This window comes from Salvelinus fontinalis, chromosome 32 (genome assembly GCF_029448725.1).
Source record: "Salvelinus fontinalis isolate EN_2023a chromosome 32, ASM2944872v1, whole genome shotgun sequence".
Classification (NCBI taxonomy): Eukaryota; Metazoa; Chordata; class Actinopteri; order Salmoniformes; family Salmonidae; genus Salvelinus; species Salvelinus fontinalis.
In genome coordinates, this window is record NC_074696.1 from 37,186,540 (window position 1) to 37,206,784 (window position 20,245).

Consider the following 20,245-nt stretch of genomic DNA (forward strand, 5'->3'; position numbering starts at 1 on the left):
ATGTAAAACATGTAGTGCTGCAGGTGCACAAAACGTGAAGATTGGTATGACAATTGACTGCTGCCATTTCATGGTGATAAAATGTTTGCCATTATCTGACCTGAGGTCTGTGTATATGTGTTATTGTTCTCCGATGGCGGATTGCTGACATCTTGTTGTGGTACAGCCAGGCAAACTGCCATAAACTTCGGCAATGAACAAGGGACTGGACTCCAGGGACTTTGTGCTCTGTGTGGTAAAATAACATTCATCCCGTAACACAACAAAATGTGCTCACGTATACACTCATGTGGACCAGACAACACCCAAAAGGTACATAAAAACTCATGCACAATAAAAATACTGGAAAACATTTAATCTCTAAGCCAATGCTTAGGCTACACTTTGCCACAAAATGGCTGTAGACAAGTCTGTCACACTGATACATACTACAAAAATACTATACTATACGACAAAAGCATTCACAACAATGGGTATGGAAGTGTACAGGAAATGTAAAACAAGCGTCAAATTAAATTAGAGGTGGTTTAGCGAGAGGTTAAAATGTTTAATAGATCATTTATTCCCTTGGGTAGACAACATAATAGACCTTTGCTCCAGAATATCATAAATGGTTTTATAATGTGGGTCACTCATTGCCCTTCTATTTCTTCATCGAACATTAAGAAATAGAAGAATAGTAAGAATACAATAAAATAAAAAATAAAACACTCCTAGAGTCATACAACATAATAAAATGTCACCAACAGAAGTGTCCATCTCCTATGAAGAAAAAATATATACCTAACTATATTCAATATTTAAATACATTTTTGATGTACATGTAATTTACAGTATATTGGGAGGTTGTGAGTATTGGTCAGAGTGAAAGTGAGAAAATGACATCAATATTTACAGTTCAAACAGTAGGATTTCTTTGGTCAATGTGACGTGTCATCTTCGGTGAAGAGTCTCTCTCTTAGTTTGTAGTAGCCCCCCTTCCTGTCCATCAACTCCTGGTGAGTGCCCTGCTCCAGGACGGTTCCCTGGTCAATCAGAATGATCTGATCTGCCCTCTCGATGGTCTTCAGCCTGTGAGCAATCACCAGCAGGGTCTGGGCTGGGCAGCTAGCCAGGGCCTCCTGGACCTGAGACAGAGGGAACATCTGAGTGAAACCGCTAGCTAGCGCTAACCCTATTGAGAATGTCAATGCTAGCTATTGCTACGTACGTGAAACGGCTAGCACTAACCATATGAATGATGGAAGGCTAAAGCTTTCTAGTTTATGTGTGGAGGGATGCCGTACCATGTGTTCGCTCTCAGTGTCCAGTGCGCTGGTAACCTCGTCCAGGATGAGGACCTGTGGCTCTCTGATCAGAGCTCTGGCGATGGCAATACGCTGCTTCTCACCACCGGACATCTGACCACCCCGCTCTCCTACATCTAATAGATGGACAAACAGTATATTTATCGAGTCTCGCCTTGTGGTCATCCATTAGTAATATATATAATATTCCTATTTGCCAGTGTACCTGTGTCATAACCCTTCTCCAGTTGGCTGATGAAGCTGTGGGCATTGGCTCTGCGAGCAGCTTCCTGCACCCTCTCCAGAGAGCAGTCTGCCAGGCCGTAGGCAATGTTGTCCTTGATGGACCCAGAGAACAGAACAGGTTCCTGGCCCACCATGGCCACCTGGTAGGGCAAAACCAATCATAGGGCAAAACCAATCACCAATCAGCCAATCAAAACCAATGCTATGTTTCTTCTCAAGCAAAAATGTCTATGTTGGTAGCCATACAGGCACGGTAAAGTAGGTTATCTTGACTGCTATGCTTTCCCTAGAGATGTAAATGTGTCAATATGTGTGTAGGTATAGTCTTATGACTTTGCTGTGCAGGTGTGTTGGTGGTGGTGCTGGTAGCTTTCTATATTACCTTCCTGTGTAGGTAGTGGTGCTGGTAGCTGTGCAGTGGCTGTCCATCCAATAGGATCTCTCCCTGCTGAGGCTGATAGAACCTCTCCAGCAGACTGACACAGGTGCTCTTCCCCCCTCCTGACGGCCCCACCAGAGCAGTCAGCTGACCCGGCCTCAGCTCCAGAGAGAATCCCTAAGACAAGCAGAGAGCCAATGACACACTACCTTAGCAATGGGTACATGTGAAGTCAAAAATGTGGTGATGGCGAAACTGCCAGTTAGGGTTTTCTCATGTTTCTGGAATTTTGCCACCCTTCTCCCAGGTGAGCTTTACCTGCAGTACTTTGCGCTCCTGGCGGGTGGGGTAGGAGAAGGAGAGGTTGTGGAAATGGACGTGTCCAGACAAGGTCTCTGGTTGGAGGGTCCCCTTGATGCTGACCTGGGGCTCTCTGTCCAGATACTCAAACACCTTACCAGCCGCCCCCACCGAGTTCAGCATGTCCCCAAAGATGTAAATCAAAGTCTGGAGAGGGCAGATGTATTATACAGATGTATAATCGTAACTCAATAAACAATAGTTTGACAAACTTTTCAACAGTATTTCAGACATTAAACATGTTTATTTTTTAATTCCCTAACATTAGTATTACTTGTCTCTTTAATCAAACTTTTCCATTACTATGTACTATGTAATGACAATATTACTATTGGTTTGTTAATATATTTGATTTGTGATTCTGTGCCTCGCCTTGCTCAAACAGTCACACTGATAGTTGCCTACCCTGATGTTGGTTCCCAGGTTAGACTGGTAGAGGATGAAAGAGACCAGGTTCCCAGTGCTCATCTGACCTCGCTGGATAAACAGTCTGCCATAGTACAGCATGGCCACCTGCATTACCAGCGCTGTTAGCTTTAACACACACACACACACACACACACACACACACACACACACACACACACACACACACACACACACACACACACACACACACACACACACACACACACACACACACACACACATAAGTACGTACACTGAAGATCACATGAAGATCACATCAGAAGCATTCAACTCTTCTGAGCCTAAGGGGATGGGGAGTGATCCCTGCATACTCACTCTTCTCAGGAGCAGGTACACTGCCCTGATGGTGTCCCGCCTGGTCTTGAGATTGTGGGTGTCCATCAACCTGTGGTCATAACGACCAGCCTCACTCCGCTCTGTGTTAAAGCTTCGCACGGTCCGGATTCCTGCTACTGTTTCTCCCGCTGCCTCGTTCGCCCTGGCCATGGAGTCCTGCACCTCCTTAGAGAGCCTCTGAGGAACAGTCAATACACAATAACATTTACTAGACTTTATTTTATAAAAAAATTTGCGGTCACCATCTCATGTACTGTATTTTCACACCAAACATGTCAGGGCCTTCTGCATTAGATCATTTCAGGGATTTATTTCAGGGTTCGCAGGGACCAATAGATCAGTTCAGGACCTTCTGATCTGGACACAAACAGGTCACTCTTAGAAAAAAGGGTTCCAAAAGGGTTCCACGGCTGTCCCCATATGTTAACCCTTTTTGGTTCCAGGTAGAACCCTTTTGGCTTCCATGTAAAACCCTATGTTGAAAGGGTTCTACCTGGAACCAAAAAGGGTTCTTCAAAGGGTTCTCCTATGGCGACAGCCAAAGAACCCTTTTAGGTTCTAGATAGATTGTACTATACCAGGTAATAGTTGTCATAGACGCGTTGCAGCAGGCCGGTGACGGGCGTCTCCATCAGCATGAGCAGAGTGAGCTTCCAGGACAGGCTCATCATGAGCGACAGCATACCCACAATCTTAATGAGGGTCCTCAGTAGGACGTTGACATTCAGGGCCACCGCCCGGGCCATCTTAGTGGTGTCTGTGGACAGCCTGGACGTGATGTCACCTACGAGAGTTCAAAGGTGAAAGTAAATTGTTGCAACTTCGTTGAATAACCAAGGAGCATAGAAGAACCAACTGATGGGGTGTTCAACAGATATTCAGCCACACATCGGAAGACAGAGGAAGTTCAATAGGAAGTGCATTCCAGTTACAGTCATTTCATGAACAAACAAGGAGGCCACACATTCCAGCAAGACAACAGATTGCATACTGATCATTAGTTCTTCTTTGGGGTAATCATAAACGTGTCTCTACCTGTCTTGATGGTCTCAAAGAAGCCAATCTCCTGCTTCACCAGGGCCCCAAACAGCTCTACTTTAATTCTGCAGGTGAAGCTGTTGATGGCACACATGAAGAGGCCTCCTCGACAGCCTGCACTGAAAGAGCTGAAACAGACACCATAAATTGCAGCAGTGTTGAAATAATCAATCTGATGTTGATGTTCACTTACAGCTTTACATACATACATTACACAAACTATAATATGTAATGTGCGAAATTGATGAAGGCCGTAGTGGTGAAAAATAGATAGGAAGCTCTCTTGTGTATCTGCTTACCTTCCCAAAGAGCAGAGGCCCATGAGGATGATAGCTGTGAGAAAGTCATTCCACTTGTACTGGGAAGCCAAGATGTCAATCACTTTTCCTGTATAGAATGGGATGAACATTTCACCTGAAAACGCACACCGCCGTCATCATCGTCGCCATCATCATCATAATGATCATCATCATATAATACTCAGTCATTTTGTCAAAACAATAAAATACTTACAGACGACAGCCAGTGACAGGAATATAAACGCTCCAGCCAAAAGGAGGGTGTCAGGTCTGTAGAAGTGGAGGACTCTCATGAACAGCACTCGTGCCTTCTGTTTCTTCTCTTTCCCGTTACTTTCTTCGTTGCTGTCAGGGGATGTTTTCTCCCAAAACAGGGCTGCTGCAGCTGCTGCCGCGGTACACAATAGCCACAAACTTGGACCCCCCAACGATCCATACGCGCTCTCCGGTGAACTTCCATGCAGCATCAGTCGCCCGGTCTCGTAGACCGGGGCAAGGAAACAGTGCACTGCTAACCAGCGCTTCAATACGGGTTTAATCGATCCTAGTGTGAGTAGCGATACACCAAATAGTAGAACTAATCGAATCCCCGCTACAACCCATAGACGCACCAGATTTCCGAAAACATCAAAACTTATTGGTCCAGTTTTGGAAATTGATGCGCCAAAACCCGTGGCGTAAAATGTGGTTATGTCAATGCATAGACCTACAGCCATGACGAACACGCACGTTCTAAGCATAATTTTTGTCGTCTATAATTGTTTTTAATCTACAACTTATTAATTAAACGGTGAGCGATGTCAAACCAGCGAATTCGCGGAGATCTTTCCACGGAATGGATTGTTTCAGTTGTTTTCAGTCTGCGTTTTAGTTTCAATTTCACATATGCCTTAAACAGAGGGGAAATTATTCTCCACAATATCAAGCACCTTTCCATTTAGCGTTTATTCTGTGCCACAATAAATACCAGACAATAATGCTTGCACACTTAGCATAGTGGTTAATAGATCCCCACAGTGGAGGTGTCATAATACCCATAAAACCTAGCATCGAACAGCATCGTTTTTCCACCATTCATTTTTTCAACCTGGTCTCATAGCATTTCATATTATTCTGTACATAAATCCACAACACTCAAATGGTATGTATTCATTTGTGGATTTCCATCACCCATTTCGTACTATATGTTACGAATTTGCTAAACGTATGATGTTACTAATTCTAGCTAGGTGGCTAACGTTAGCTGGGCTAGGGGTTAAGGTTAGGGTTAAGTTTAGGAGTTAGGTTAAAGGGTTTGGGTTAGGGGAAGGGTTAGCTAACATGCCAAGTAGTTGCTAAATAGCAAAAAAGTAGTAAGTAGTTAAAAGGTTGTCTATGAGGCCAGGGCAGTGTTTCCTGTAGGCTTACCCTGGGGTTACATTTTGATAACCATGTAAATCTCTCTTGGACAAGGTGACTTTTATCGATATATTCGGCTCTATTTACTCTCATATTTGAAAATGCTAATCAGCATTAAAGTAGACATAATGCAAAACTACAAATCCATGCAAGCTCCTGCACATCATATCTACCTGACACCTTTGTTTACAGGTATTATGTCAATTTAAAACTTGCACAAGACAGTTTACAGAATTGTCCCATTTAAAGAAATGTAGCCAATTTATTAATTACTACATTTAACTAACATTAGATAGATAATCCAGAGATTCTTACCTTTGCCTTGAATCGGAAGCCTTGTCCAGATCATCATGGCATTTGTAATTCTTTATGATAGCCACATTAGGGGGGGGGGGTAAATACACGTGAATACAGTATATTGATAAATGTCCCCTTGTCCTAGAGAGATTTACACAGTTAAAAAAACGTCCCGCCAGGGTAAGCCTAAATGAAACACAGCCCTTATTTTAAGTGTTTCTAAAATCCCCTATGGGAAATATGAATGGGGGAAAAGCGATTGGAACAATTTCACTGTTTGACCACTAGGTTTTATGGGTATTATGACTCTACTGTGGTACTCTATGGTAACAGGTTTACCCTACATTCTTAGAAAAAAAGTGCTATCTAGAACCTTAAAGGGCTCTTCGGCTGTCCCCAGAGGAGAACCTTTTGAAGAACCCTTTTGGGTTTCACGTAGATCCCTTTCCACAGAAGGTTCTACATGGAACCCAAAATAGTTCTACCTGGAACCAAAAAAGGTTATACCTGGAACCACAAAGGGTTCTCCTCCTAAGAACCGGTCGTGGCTTGAAGGAATCCAGCTTTTGTCAAATGAACGTCAGATTTGACTTTTCGTAGCAGGAGAACTTACGCAGCAGGTTAGGATAATTATTTTAAGCCCGGCTTCATATCCACTTTGTAACTGATGACTAATCACCTAAAATTAATACAATTTGCTATGAATATTCCCATGGCCTCACCAGTGCAACTGGGAACTCAGAAAAATACGAGGTGAAATCATGACGTCGGTGATCTTCAGGTCAGAAAGTTCGGAGCTCTAGAAAGAGGCCAGAGTTCCTGAGTTGGAATTCCGAGTTGGATGAACATTCAAAACGATTTTTCCCACTCGGAGCTAGTTTTTTTCCAAGTTCCCAGTTGTTTTGAACGCACTGAAGTCGGAAGTCAGAGATATCCGAGTTCCCAGTTGCTTTGAACGCGGCATTATATATGGTAGACATAATCATAATAACTCAAATGATCATAACTTTTGATGGTGGCAGAAGACTTATTGAATAGTTGTTTTGGGGTTGAAAAAAACATGCTGAGAAATATCCAAGGGAAGTTTAATTTACTTGTGAATCACCCAAAGACAGAATCACCCAAAATAAAATCAGTTGTTTTCAACAGAGGACATAACAATTATGAATAATTTTGAAAATGGCATGTGTAGTGAGAATATTTGACATTGTGCCAGCATGATTCATACCCCTATGCAAACATTCTATATCCTGTGTAGATTTAATAGTACTGTTTGTTCGTAAGGTGGCCATATGTCCACCCACTGTTTCATAACTACGACAACTTCAGTGTTACTGTTTTCACAACCCAGTTTTCACTGATCATAAAAAGTGGGCAACTCGTTGCCCAGGATGCATTTCTCCTCTGCACCCTTTTCATCAATAGTGACAAGGTAGGCCACACCTCCGCTGGAACCATCTCGACCCATGGCCAATGAAAGTGCTGAGAGAGGAGAGGTGAAGAAAGAGAGCGAGTGAGAGCATATTATTGACAAATGACACATCTTAATAGCTTCTAATTCATGCTGTTTAGGTTATACCTGTATATCAACACATTTATTTTATTTTAAAAGTACGCTTTTGGTCACTCACTGTTGACAACAAACTGTTGGCAGTCCTCTTTGCTCATGGCCTTCCGGTACTCTGCATCAACAAACCCATAGACATAGGAGCTTCCGGAGCCGCCGACCGCAAAGGGTTGTCTGGACAACAGTCCATTCAGGGTCACATAGACCTGGGAGGGGTCAACGAGAGGGGAATGCTTGAGCACAGCAACCTAGCAAACTCTGAAAAAGTTCAATATTATGTTGACTAGTGAAGAACTGTGAGTTTGGGGCAGCTGAGTTTGATTCTGTAATTGTACTCATGGTACATTTTGTTGAGCAAACATTCAAAACTATTACAAAAAAATTATATTTAAAATGACCTCTTCTAAGCTTCAGGGATCAGTTAAAATGTTCCAGATGCAAGAACATTTCCTGAAAGGGACACAAAAATCTATTAATACTGATTGGACTAGTGTTTATATTCTATTTAATCAGCCTTTTACCAACCCTTAGTCAACTTTTAGAAAGATTTGTGTTTGACCAGATACAATGCTGTTTTACAGCAAACAAATTGACAACAGACTTTCAGCACGCTTATAGGGAAGGACACTCAACAAGCACAACACCTACACAAATTACTGATGATTGGAAAAGAGAAATGTATGATAAAAAGATTGTGGGGGCTGTTTTGTTAGACTTCAGTGCGGCTTTTGAAATTATCGATCCTAGTCTGCTGCTGGAAAAACATATGCGTTATGGCTTTACACCCCATGCTATATTGTGGATAAAGAGTTATCTGTCTTTTAAAAAATATATATATCTTCCCTTTATTTAATTAGGCAAGTCAGTTAAGAACAAATTCTTATTTTCAATGATGGACTAGGAACTTGTTCAGGGGCAGAACAACAGCGTTTTACCTTGTCAGCTCGGGGATTTGATCTGGCAACCTCCCGGTTACTAGTCCAATGCTTTAACCACTAGGCTACCTGCCGCCACAGAGGGTGTTCTTTAATGGAAGCTTCTCCAACATAATCCAGCTGTTTAGGCCCCATACTTTAAAAAAATCTTTACTAACGACATGCCTCTGTCTTTGAGTAAAGCCAGTGTGTCTATGTATGCGGATGACTCAACACTATACACATCAGCTACTACAGTGACTGAAATGACCGCAACACTTAACAAAGAGCTGAAGTTAGTTTCAGAATGGGTGGTAAGGAATAAGTTAGTCCTAAATATTTCAAAAACATACAGCATTGAATTTGGGACAAATCATTTTGGGACAAAACCTCAACTAAATCTTATAATGAATGTGGAAATTGAGGCCTCCCGGGTGGCGCAGTGGTCTAAGGCACTGCATCACAGTGCTAGCTGTGCCACCAGAGACTCTGGGTTTGAGCCCAGGCTCTATCGCAGCCGGCTGCGACCGGGAGGCCCATGGGGGGTGCACAATTGGCCTAGCGTCGTCCGGGTTAGGTGACGGTTTGGCCTGCAGGGATATCCTTGTCTCATCGTGCACTACGACTCCTGTGGTTGGCTGGGCACAGTGCACGCTGACCAGGTCGCTAGGTGTACGGTGTTTCCTCTAGCACATTGGTGCGGCTGGCTTCTGGGTTGGATGCGTGCTGTGTTAAGAAGCAGTGCGGCTTGGTTGGGTTGGGTTGTGTTTCGGAGGACCCGTGGCTCTCCCGAGTCAGTGAGGGAGTTGTAGCGATGAGACAAGACAGTAACTACCAGCAATTGGATACCATAAAACGGGGGGATAAAAAATAATAATGTGGAAATTGAGCAAGTTGAGGTGACTAAACTGCTTAGAGTAACCCTGGATTGTAAACTGTAATGGTCGAAACGTATTGGTAGCTAAGATGGGTAGAAGTCTGTCCATAATAAAGCGCTACTCTACCTTCTTAACAACATTATCAACAAGGCAGGTCCTACAGGCCCTAGTTTGGGCTACTAGCACACAGCTCAGACACCCATGCATACCCCACCAGAGGTCTCTTCACAATCCCCAAGTCTATGGGAGGCGGACAGTACTACTTAGAGTATTGACTACATGGAACTCTATTCCACATCAGGTTACTGATGCAAGCAGTAGAATCAGATAAAAAATAAATAATAATACACCTTATGGAACAGCAGGGACTGTGAAGAGACACACACAGGTACAGACACACACATACGCACACAAATGCTAACTCAGGCACTCTACACACACGTACACTGTAATATTCTACATTTTGTAAATCTACATGTAGTATTGTAGATATGTAGTGGTGTAATAATGTAATATGATGAACTGTTTTATCTTTTGTGTTATGTGTGATGTAAGTGCCTTAATGTGTTTGGGCCCCAGAAAGAGTAGCTGATGGATCCCTAATAAATACAAATACCAATGTAATGACTAACCTGTCCCCCTGCTCTCTTGTCCCACCCGGCAACAATGAGATGTGCTGACAGCTCTTCTTTGTACTTGTACGAGATGTTTTTCACCAGAGTGGCAGCTGAACGAACTTGGGGATCCTCTCCAACCTCAATGCTGAGTTATTAAAGAGGTCACAAGTCACAGCTCAATAGCAGAATTCTTTAACTGCGTCTATATAAGCAAACCCCCATGAGAACACGTGAAAATGCACATTGTAAGCATAGAAACCTTTTCCATACATTTAACTCAACCAAATGTGTTACACATAGCACTAGAGCTATTGCCGACCACAATAAATAGCCATGCAGTGGGTAATACCTGTGCACATCCAGCTGGTAGTTGACCATCTCAGCGATGGTCTGGGCGTCCGCAGCCGAGCCTGACAGGGCGCAGTAGATCTTGTCATGGAGGAGAGAGAGCTTGTTCATCACCCGGTTCACCACAGTCTCCCTGTGAGGGATGGAGGGAAGAGGGAGGATGGGTGGAGGGAAAACTGAGGTTTGAGGGAGGACTTTTTTAATGTTCATAGTAAATGGTTGGCTCTCTAAGACTTGGAACAGCGACTTACCCAGCAGACACTCGAGAGTCAGAGCCCAGCACCACACCTCCATCAAACTCAATAGCAATGATGGTGGTCTGAAAGCAAAGCACAGACACAATTTTGATTAAGTGCTTTCCAAACTGGCTTGAGGGCCTAATTAAATGACTCAATTGAATGACTCAACACAGTTAAGTTCACTTTGACACTAACCATTTGGAAAAGGCAATAGACTGTGTTTATACGTTAATAAAAATAAACAAAAAACAGAATGCACATCCCAACATTTTACAATGAGAACACTTCTCTAGGCTAACATCAATTCCAGGTCCAAACATGTCATTAAATTATACTCACCCCAGTTTTGACTTCTTCGGATAGCCACCCTGGCTCTGATGATTCTTCTAACATATTGAAGCACTTTAGTTTTGCAAGCGATAGATAATAAGTGGCTGGTCGCGTTGATACCTGTGCTGTGCGCACGGTGTGTTAGAAGCCTACTGAATCAACGCGAAAAGAAAAAGAAAACCCCAAACGACGCCTCATTTAGGACATACACAAATTATTACTATTCAACAGTACTGTTGTATTAAGAATCAACTCTTAAATATATTTGAGCAAGGAGCCGTCATTTCTTTCTGTCTGGTCCACCATTTTCTGGAATAAACTGAAAATGAAAGTTACGTTGTCAGTCACAAACCTGCCGGTGAGAGGCTGATATAATTTCGCAAGAAACGTTTTAGTTTTTGGTTTGGCTCTGTACTCCAACAATTTGTATTTAAAATGATACAATGACTACGAGGCTAAAGTGTAGACTGTCCGCTTTCATTTGAGGGTGTTTTCATCCATATCGGGTAAACCGTTTAGAAATTACAGCACTTTTTGAACATAGTCCCCCATTTTAGGGGACCAGAAGTATTGGGACAAATTCACTTATATGTGTATTAAAACTATTAAAAAGTTAAGTATTTGGGCTCATATGTAATACACGCAATGACTACATCAAACGTGTGACTCTAAATGTGTTGGATGCATTTTCTGTTTGTTTCGGGTGTGTTTCAGATTATTTTGGGCCCAATAGAAATGAATGGTAAATAATGTATTGTGTCATTTTGGAGTCACTTTTATTGTAAATAAGAATAGAATATGTTTATAAACGTTCTACATTCATGTAGATGCTACCATGATTACAGATAATCCTGAATGAATCGTGAATAATCAGTGAGAAAGTGCCAACCTCCCCTGTTATTGTAATGGTGAGGGGTTAGCATATCTTGGGGGTATATGCTATTTTGTGCATCTGTAACTTTCTCACTCATCATATAAAAGTTTTAAGTTGTACCAATATGTATTAATTGTAATGATTTGTATGTTGCTGTCTTGTAAATATATAGGTTTAGATACAGACAGTTATGCATTAGTTATAACAGGCTTATAATATTTACTAATTATCTATTGCTAATGATGCCTCAAATTAAATAGGGCGCATTCCCTCAGACATAGCCTACTCAATTATAGTGGGGACCGTCAGATTTACATACTTATAATCAAACACACTTACATGCTGTGTAAACATATTTTTTCTTAAGATTTTATTGATTCCACCCAGAGGTCATTAAGTAAACAAAATATAATGCACATAAACAAAATGGACACCGTGTAAATTATGAAACACATAGGCAGAACCAGAGAAGATTTTCACATTGGTCTCTTGGAAATCATGACTGTTTTTCAATCCGCAGTCCCAAAACTGATGTGAATAGTCAGGCATATGAACACCAAGATCTGCATGTATGAACAACCGTGAATGATTGAGTGAACATTCATCTCACAGTGTCACTGATTGGTTGATTGTAGTGTCACTCTACTCATCGTGGAACTTGGGTAGCTTGTCTCCAGGGATGACCATATGCTCCACCCCCTCCTCGGTGATCACCACCAGGTGTGCCACGCCTCCGCTGACATTGTCTCTGCCCATAGCTAGGGCCAGAGCTAGGTGGGGTGAACAGGAGAAAAACAAAGGGGAGGAAAGAGAGGAAAATAGATCAGAAGGCAGATAGAGATGGGTATGAGACCATATCTGTCCACTTTTTCAGGAACAGCTCTCTTGTGTTCCAGTGCCAATAATCCCATAGCAAACCCATCCTACAATCACTCTCCTGTCCCACCGGAAGACGTTTCCAATAAAATAAAATGTCTTATCTGACGTCTTTTATCCTATATGAAAACAGTGCCATTCTAATAAAACAATGAAGCCTATGAGATTCTACAGGAAAAAAATCTACTTTTACCATTTGTAGCAAACTGCAGGCACTCCTCTTTGCTCATGTCAGGTTTGTATTTGGCGTCGGCGTAACCGTAGATGTACGTGCTCCCTGATCCTCCGATGGTGAACGGCTGACTGAGTAACATACCGCCCAAGGCCACCGTGTAAACCTACAGGTGAAATAACGGTTAGAAATGGTGTGTGTTCTATTCTATCGTGCTCTATTCTATGTCTGTTTGTTACGCCCCATGGCGTCACCTGTGGCCCTTTCTTCCTGTCCCAGCCTGCAGTGATGAAGCCGGCCTGCAGCTCCTCCTTGTTGTTGTAGCACAGCTCCTTCAACACGGACGCTGCTGCCTTCACCAGAGGAGGGGACTCCATCTGGATACTTACCACACAGGATAGACACAGAGAAGACATGTCATCATTCAGGATCAGGATTATTCCACAGTTTGTTTCTATGTCTATTGTAGTTCAAGAGGCAGTAGCCTAGAGGTTAAGAGATTTGGGCCAGTAACCGAACATTTGCTGGTTCGAATCCCTGAGCCGACTAGGTGAAAAAAATCTGCCGTTGAGCAAGGCACTTAACCCTAATTGCTTTCTGGATAAGAGCTTCTGGTAAATGTAGGCTGCACATTACTACTAAGACCAGTTCTAAAATGGAGGTCTCCCTATTGCTGTTAATAATACAAATCAATCACACATCAATCAAGCTTCATTCGTTTGATATGAACAATCATGAGCTATGTTGAACCAGACAAGGACAGAGACAGAGACAGGGACAGGGTGGTCCATACCTGTGAAAGGAGATCTGGAACTTGGCAGCCTTGGTGACAGCCTGAGCGTCTGCCAGGGAGCCGGCGATGCAGCAGAATATCCTGTCATGAACCTGGATCAGCTTGTTGATGGTCTTAGAGGACACGTAGCTCCTGTGGGTGAAGTGGCGATAGAGACACATTAGATAGAGACTCCTGGAGACACATTAGATAGAGACTCCAGGAGACACATTAGATAGAGACTCCTGGAGACACATTAGATAGAGACTTTTGGAGACACATTAGATAAGAGACTCCAGGAGACACATTAGATAGAGACTCCTGGAGACACATTAGATAGAGACGCCAGGAGACACATTCGATAGAGACTCCAGGAGACACATTAGATAGAGACTCCTGGAGACATTAGATAGAGACTACAGGAGACACATTAGATAGAGAATCCAGGAGACACATTAGATAGAGACTCCAGGAGACACATTAGATAGAGACTCCAGGAGACACATTAGATAGAGACTCCGGGAGACACACTAGATAGAGACTCCTGGAGACACATTAGATAGAGACTCCTGGTGACACATTAGATAGAGACTCCTGTAGACACATTAGATAGAGACTCCAGGAGACACATTAGATAGACTCCTGTAGACATATTAGATAGAGACTCCTGGTGACACATTAGATAGACTCCTGGTGACATATTAGATAGAGACTCCTGGAGACACATTAGATAAAGATTCCTGGTGACACATTAGATAGAGACTCCTGGTGACATATTAGATAGAGACTCCTGGAGACACATTAGATAGAGACTCCTGGAGACACATTAGATAGAGACTCCTGGTGACATATTAGATAGAGACTCCTGGTGACACATTAGATAGAGACTCCTGGTGACACATTAGATAGAGACTCCTGGTGACACATTAGATAGAGACTCCAGGAGACACATTAGATAGAGACTCCAGGAGACACATTAGATAGAGACTCCAGGAGACATATTAGATAGAGACTCTTTGAGACACATTAGACAGAGACTCCTTGTGACACATTAGATAGAGACTCCAGGAGACACATTAGATAGAGACTCCAGGAGACACATTAGATAGAGACTCCAGGAGACACATTAGATAGAGACTCCAGGAGACATATTAGATAGAGACTCTTTGAGACAGATTAGACAGAGACTCCTTGTGACACATTAAATAGAGACTCCTGGAGACACATTAGATAGAGACTCCTGGAGACACATTAGATAGAGACTCCAGGAGACACATTAGATATAGACTCCTGGAGACATATTAGATAGAGACTCTTTGAGACACATTAGATAGAGACTCCAGGAGACACATTAGATAGAGACTCCTGGAGACACATTAGATAGAGACTCCTTGTGACACATTAGGTAGAGACTCCCGGTGACATGTTCCAATGTATATATTGCTATAAGTGATGGCTGATTTATTTAATATGTTGCGTGTCACAGACTTGTATTTGATCATAAAGACATAGAGGAAAGGAGGGGCAATATGATTAATTTGGAAGATCCTCCTTACCCTCCGATGGACGCCCTGGAATCTGAGCCAATGATAACCCCTCCATTGAACGTCACCGCCAAGATGGTGGTCTGTAGGAGATTTTTTAAAATCATTAATAAATGAATAATCAGTTAGATGGGGTGAGCATACAATTACAATATAATATATAATAATATATTTGTAGGATAATATATTTATGACATATTTATAATACATTATCTAAGGTTAGTTTTCCTTATGATAAAGTTTACAGTCAATGGATAAACTATGGTTGGGATTTGGGAGGCTAAACTGATCCTAGATCAGTGGTAAAGTGTGAGCTAATTTCTACCCTGAGCTTGAGTTGCAGATGAATGACTCGAAAACGAAAGTAAATTCAGCACTTTGTTCGTCGGAAAATATTAAATACGTCTATTATTATCAAGTTAAATGTATAAACGTTTTCCTTGAAGGTTCAGCTTTAGGCGACTAAGATGAATCAATGACAAAATCAACAAGGCAACCTAGAATTAAAAGTGTAAATTCGGCTACGTGCGTCCCAAAATGTACTGTTAATCGCAGCTTCAATTTATGAAAATGTAACATTATCAGGTACAAAATATGAAAAACAATTAACTTACGCCTGTGCTAACTCCTTTGATTTGAGAGTCCATAAAGTGTCTTTCCAGTATTTCCCGAAAACCGATGAAAAATACGGATAAAACTGCGTCCCTCAGTCACATACGGTCACACAATGTCAAGAAAACAGCGACCTCTTCAGGGACTTGAAATGCGCGATTGTAGTGAAGTCAAAATCTAAGCACTGAGTGCAAAATAAGGTTCTTCAGGTATGGCGCTATCAAATGTTGTCGAAACACCTGCATCGGGATTTAATTTTGAGAACGTCTCCAGGTAGGATTTCCCTTTTATCTTTTAAGGATAATAGCATTTCGTATTTTTTGGGTAAATAGTAAACTTCGTATTTATTATTTATCTCTTCTCATACCAAGCCTATATCAAAAGTGAAAGTAACGTATCTTGTATAATCGTACAAATATTTTTTCTAAAAAGACCAGCAATTCTACATAATTGTAAAGGTTGAATTTGATTCTTTCTGCATTTTCTTCTAATGAAAGTCATACTTCTATGTGTTAATCAGCTGATTGTAATTTTATTGATCTGGTCATCATTAGATAGGGCTTTTCTTAGTAAGAATTTGTGGTACACTATTGGTATTGTGTTAAAGTGTGTTTGATTTGTCTATATCTTTATCAAACAGAAATGTTGCTCTGAAGGGTCTGCTGGAGGGAGGACATAGCAAGGCACCTAAGCCTATGAAGACAGGGACCACCATAGCTGGACTAGTGTGCAAGGTGAGAGCGATGTCCTCTGATAAAGGGCAGGCATCTCTAACAAGTGGAAGATTCCACATAGTGGGAGCATTTCAGTTCCTTTTACACAGTGATATATTATTATGATCCTTGCCTGTCGTTATGTGACTTAAAAAAAATACAATAATTATGGAAATGAATTGTGTTTACTGATAGTAAAATGGAGTGTTCTTTGGGTCCTTGTTTGTGCAGGATGGAGTGGTTCTGGGAGCAGACACGCGGGCCACCTCGGGTGAAGTCGTGGCTGATAAGATGTGTGCCAAGATCCACTACATCTCCCCCAATATGTAGTGAGTAGGCCTACACCTGTTTAAGGGATTGTCCATGTGTGACATGTTTAGAATGGAATTGATTGTCATGTGTGGAAGAGAGAAGTGAAAGAGTAGTGAACAAATGTAGGCTGTCACTTTAATTTGAGATAGCCATGCCCACACATCCATTGTTCTCCTGACCTCTCCTGTCTACTCCCTCGCTCAGCTGCTGTGGTGCAGGAACTGCAGCGGATACAGAGAAGACCACCGACCTGCTCTCCTCCAACCTTACCATCTTTTCTATGAACAGCGGCAGGAACCCACGTGTCGTGATGGCAGTAAACATATTACAGGACATGCTATTCAGGTGTGCGTGTGTGTGTGTGTGTGTGTGTGTGTGTGTGTGTGTGTGTGTGTGTGTGTGTGTGTGTGTGCGTGCGTGCGTGCGTGCGTGCGTGCGTGCGTGCGTGCGTGCGTGCGTGCGTGCGTGCGTGCGTGCGTGCGTGCGTGTGTGTATATCTTTAACACTCTCCATTACAGCAGTGGTTCCCAACTCCGGTTCTAGTGTATCCCCAACAGTATACATTTTTGTTGAAGCACCAGACAAACACACCTCATTCAACTTGTCAAGGGGTTGATGATTAGTAGAATCAGGTGTGTTTGTCCGGAGCCACAACAGAAATGTGTACTGTTGGGGGTACTCAAGAACCGGAGTTGAGAACCACTGCATTAGAACAACTGCAATCTGCAGTTCAAAAAACTAAAAAGCGGGCACCCAGCCGCTGATTTGGTAAACAGCTGGGGGATGGGGCTGGAGAAATGTAACCACTCTCAAATTCATACACAGAGCTATGGATGGAAGAACTGACCAAACCGTGAGGTTTTACCATGTCCTAGATTCAATCAGTTCAGCATTAACCAGCGATAACCAACAATCACATAGCATATAATTAAGGAATAAGTTCAGAGAAGGTGTGGTATATGGCCAATATACCACGGCTAAGGGCTGTTCTTAATCACGACGCAACGCGGAGTGCCTGGATACAGCCCTTAGCCGTGATACCGTATATTGGCCATATACCACCAAACTCCAAGGTGCCTTATTACTATTATAAACTGGTTACCAACATCATTAGAGCAGTAAAAAAAATGTTTTTGTCATATCTGTGGTATACGGTCTGTTATGTCAGCCAATCAACATTTAGGACTCGAACCACCCAGTTTATAATTGCAGAGCAATTCAGGCGATGTCAGAAGTGTAACTGCGTTGGAGCTGTCAAATCGGTGAGCAGCTGCTCGTGTGGTCGAATAGAAAATCACTAAACAAAATAATAAGGATTTTTATCAGCCTAATCAAGGAATAGAATAGATTACATCACACATTCCAGTGTTCAAACACGGCTGCATGGTATTTCTACTAATGCATCCTGTGGCAATGTCTGCCATATGTACAGTATAACGCCCGGTGCCGCTTCTGGGTTTGACAGCTCCAATGCAGTTACACCTCTGACATCGCCTAAACAAAAACAATGATATGCTATGCAGTTGTCGGTTATTGCGGGTTAAAGCTGAACTGATTGAATTTAGGCCCATGTTTTGAGGCTATTCAATGTTTATTTAGAATTACATTGTTTACAAACATTGGAATAAAAAAGTATTCTATTTTGGGTTCTGATACGGGTACGACAGTTGAACTAAGCTCATGAGGCATTTATAAGTTATATTCTTCAAGAATCAATGGGTACATATCATTGATTTAAAAGTCCAAAAATGGATGTAGCAAATGCAGATGGCCCCTTTAAACAAATAACTCACCTCATCCACCACTATAGCCGCTCCAATGTAACCGCCTTTCATGTCAGATAGGTTTGATTCAAAATAGTCATTCTTGTTTGTTCATAATGTATCTCATATGTGTATGTTTAGGTACCGGGGCCAGATAGGGGCCAGTCTAATCCTAGGAGGGGTGGACTGCACCGGCAATCACCTCTACACAGTGGGGCCCTATGGGAGCATAGACAATGTGCCATACGTTGCAATGGGTGAGGGACTGCTACTGTGTCAAGCATACATAAGCATACATCCATATACTGTTATTGTGTGGGCCATTATTAGTTGATTAATCGACTAGTCATGAATAATCTATAAATGATGACATTTAGTTGATTCCGATTTGTGTTTTGTGTAGGGTCTGGTGACTTGGCCGCTCTGGGGATTCTGGAGGATAGATTCAAACCTAATATGGAGGTGAGTGACTTTTCCTTAGGCAGGCTAGGGGTTGTCATGCATGTAGTTCATATGCCATCACATCGATAGACTTCAAGTCTCAAGAGTTAAGTCATTGGACTCACCATAAAGAAGGCATCAGATTTGTTTACATTAAGCTGGATGTATTACAAACCTACCTCCCCCATTCCAGTCCCTTCACTCACTCCTCATCCCTATGCCCTTCTAGTTGGAGGACGCTAAGAAGTTGGTCCGGGATGCCATCCACTCTGGCATCATGAGTGACCTGGGCTCAGGCAACAACATAGATATCTGTGTCATCACTAAACAGGGGGTGGACTACATCAGGCCATATCAGGAGTCAGAGTACAAAGACAAGAGGTAAATGATGTCACCATCCTCAGATTCTGCTTCAACAATTATTCTAGACAGCATATTTGAGAAAACTTTTTTTTTTGACAGAACAGTGATTCATTTCTATCTTATCTTCTCTCTCTCTCTCTCTCTTCTCTCTTTCTCTTACTCAGGCAGAGAAGATACAAGTATCGCCCAGGGACAACGTCTATTTTGACAGAGAAAATAGTCCCTCTGGAGCTGGAGGTAGTGCAGGAGACAGTCCAGCGGATGGATACCGCCTGAACCTGACCACTCAGAAACAACAAAGATACGGTCACACAGAGAGGCTTTTCACAATATTCAGACATAAAATCAGTGAATACAATACACCTAATAATGACTAGATGTGACTACTAGGTGACACTACAATGCAAAGCCATAAAAAACATTGTCACATAAAGATCTTAGTTCAATGAACTGAAGTCACCAATACATGTTGAACAGGTATAGTAGGTCTAGGCTATAGCTGTGTCTATAGGCACTGGGTGAAATATTGGAAAATGATTGATTGAATAAAAGGTCTACATTATTTTTCATGAATACGTGTTTGAGTTTTCCCTCCTCACTTTTAGCTTTCCACTTTCCTTATAGCAGTTTCAGCTCACAGAATCTTAATGTTTAAAAAATATATTATTTCCATGGTTCACCAATGAAGAATATGTCTGCAATTACAATCCAGGGGATTTAGATATTTAAAATGTAATACAGCATAACATTTATACTGAACAAAAATATAAATGCAACATGCAACAATTTCAATGATTTTGCTGAGTTACAGTTCATGTAAGGAAATCAGTCAATTGAAATAA

At 42.0% G+C, this 20,245-nt stretch overlaps 4 protein-coding genes across 4 annotated transcripts; 1 reads left to right on the forward strand and 3 right to left on the reverse strand.

Annotated features, from left to right (window-relative positions):
- Nucleotides 1–340: 340 nt before the first annotated feature.
- On the reverse strand, nt 341–6,094 carry LOC129831233 (antigen peptide transporter 2-like). Its single transcript, XM_055894414.1, has 11 exons — nt 4,588–6,094; nt 4,374–4,488; nt 4,072–4,202; nt 3,615–3,820; nt 3,016–3,213; nt 2,677–2,805; nt 2,230–2,418; nt 1,915–2,088; nt 1,513–1,672; nt 1,287–1,423; nt 341–1,127 (listed from the first exon to the last, which is right to left on the reverse strand). Exons 1-11 carry the CDS (start codon nt 5,111–5,113, stop codon nt 921–923), a joined length of 2,172 nt encoding a protein of 723 aa, XP_055750389.1. The 5' UTR covers nt 5,114–6,094; the 3' UTR covers nt 341–920.
- A 1,042-nt stretch (nt 6,095–7,136) lies between these two features.
- psmb9a (proteasome 20S subunit beta 9a) lies at nt 7,137–11,292 on the reverse strand. The gene is made up of 6 exons (XM_055894415.1): nt 10,971–11,292; nt 10,644–10,711; nt 10,394–10,525; nt 10,060–10,189; nt 7,700–7,841; nt 7,137–7,550 (listed from the first exon to the last, which is right to left on the reverse strand). Exons 1-6 carry the CDS (start codon nt 11,022–11,024, stop codon nt 7,423–7,425), a joined length of 654 nt encoding a protein of 217 aa, XP_055750390.1. The 5' UTR covers nt 11,025–11,292; the 3' UTR covers nt 7,137–7,422.
- An 890-nt stretch (nt 11,293–12,182) lies between these two features.
- Nucleotides 12,183–15,935, reverse strand: psmb12 (proteasome 20S subunit beta 12). The gene is made up of 6 exons (XM_055894421.1): nt 15,814–15,935; nt 15,212–15,282; nt 13,677–13,808; nt 13,138–13,267; nt 12,905–13,049; nt 12,183–12,605 (listed from the first exon to the last, which is right to left on the reverse strand). Exons 1-6 carry the CDS (start codon nt 15,844–15,846, stop codon nt 12,478–12,480), a joined length of 639 nt encoding a protein of 212 aa, XP_055750396.1. The 5' UTR covers nt 15,847–15,935; the 3' UTR covers nt 12,183–12,477.
- LOC129831237 (proteasome subunit beta type-7-like) lies at nt 15,934–19,976 on the forward strand. The gene is made up of 8 exons (XM_055894417.1): nt 15,934–16,084; nt 16,452–16,545; nt 16,756–16,853; nt 17,041–17,181; nt 18,741–18,856; nt 19,003–19,061; nt 19,270–19,421; nt 19,568–19,976. The coding sequence occupies exons 1-8, from the start codon at nt 16,023–16,025 to the stop codon at nt 19,677–19,679; spliced, it is 834 nt and encodes a 277-aa protein (XP_055750392.1). The 5' UTR covers nt 15,934–16,022; the 3' UTR covers nt 19,680–19,976.
- The last annotated feature ends 269 nt before the right edge of the window (nt 19,977–20,245 follow it).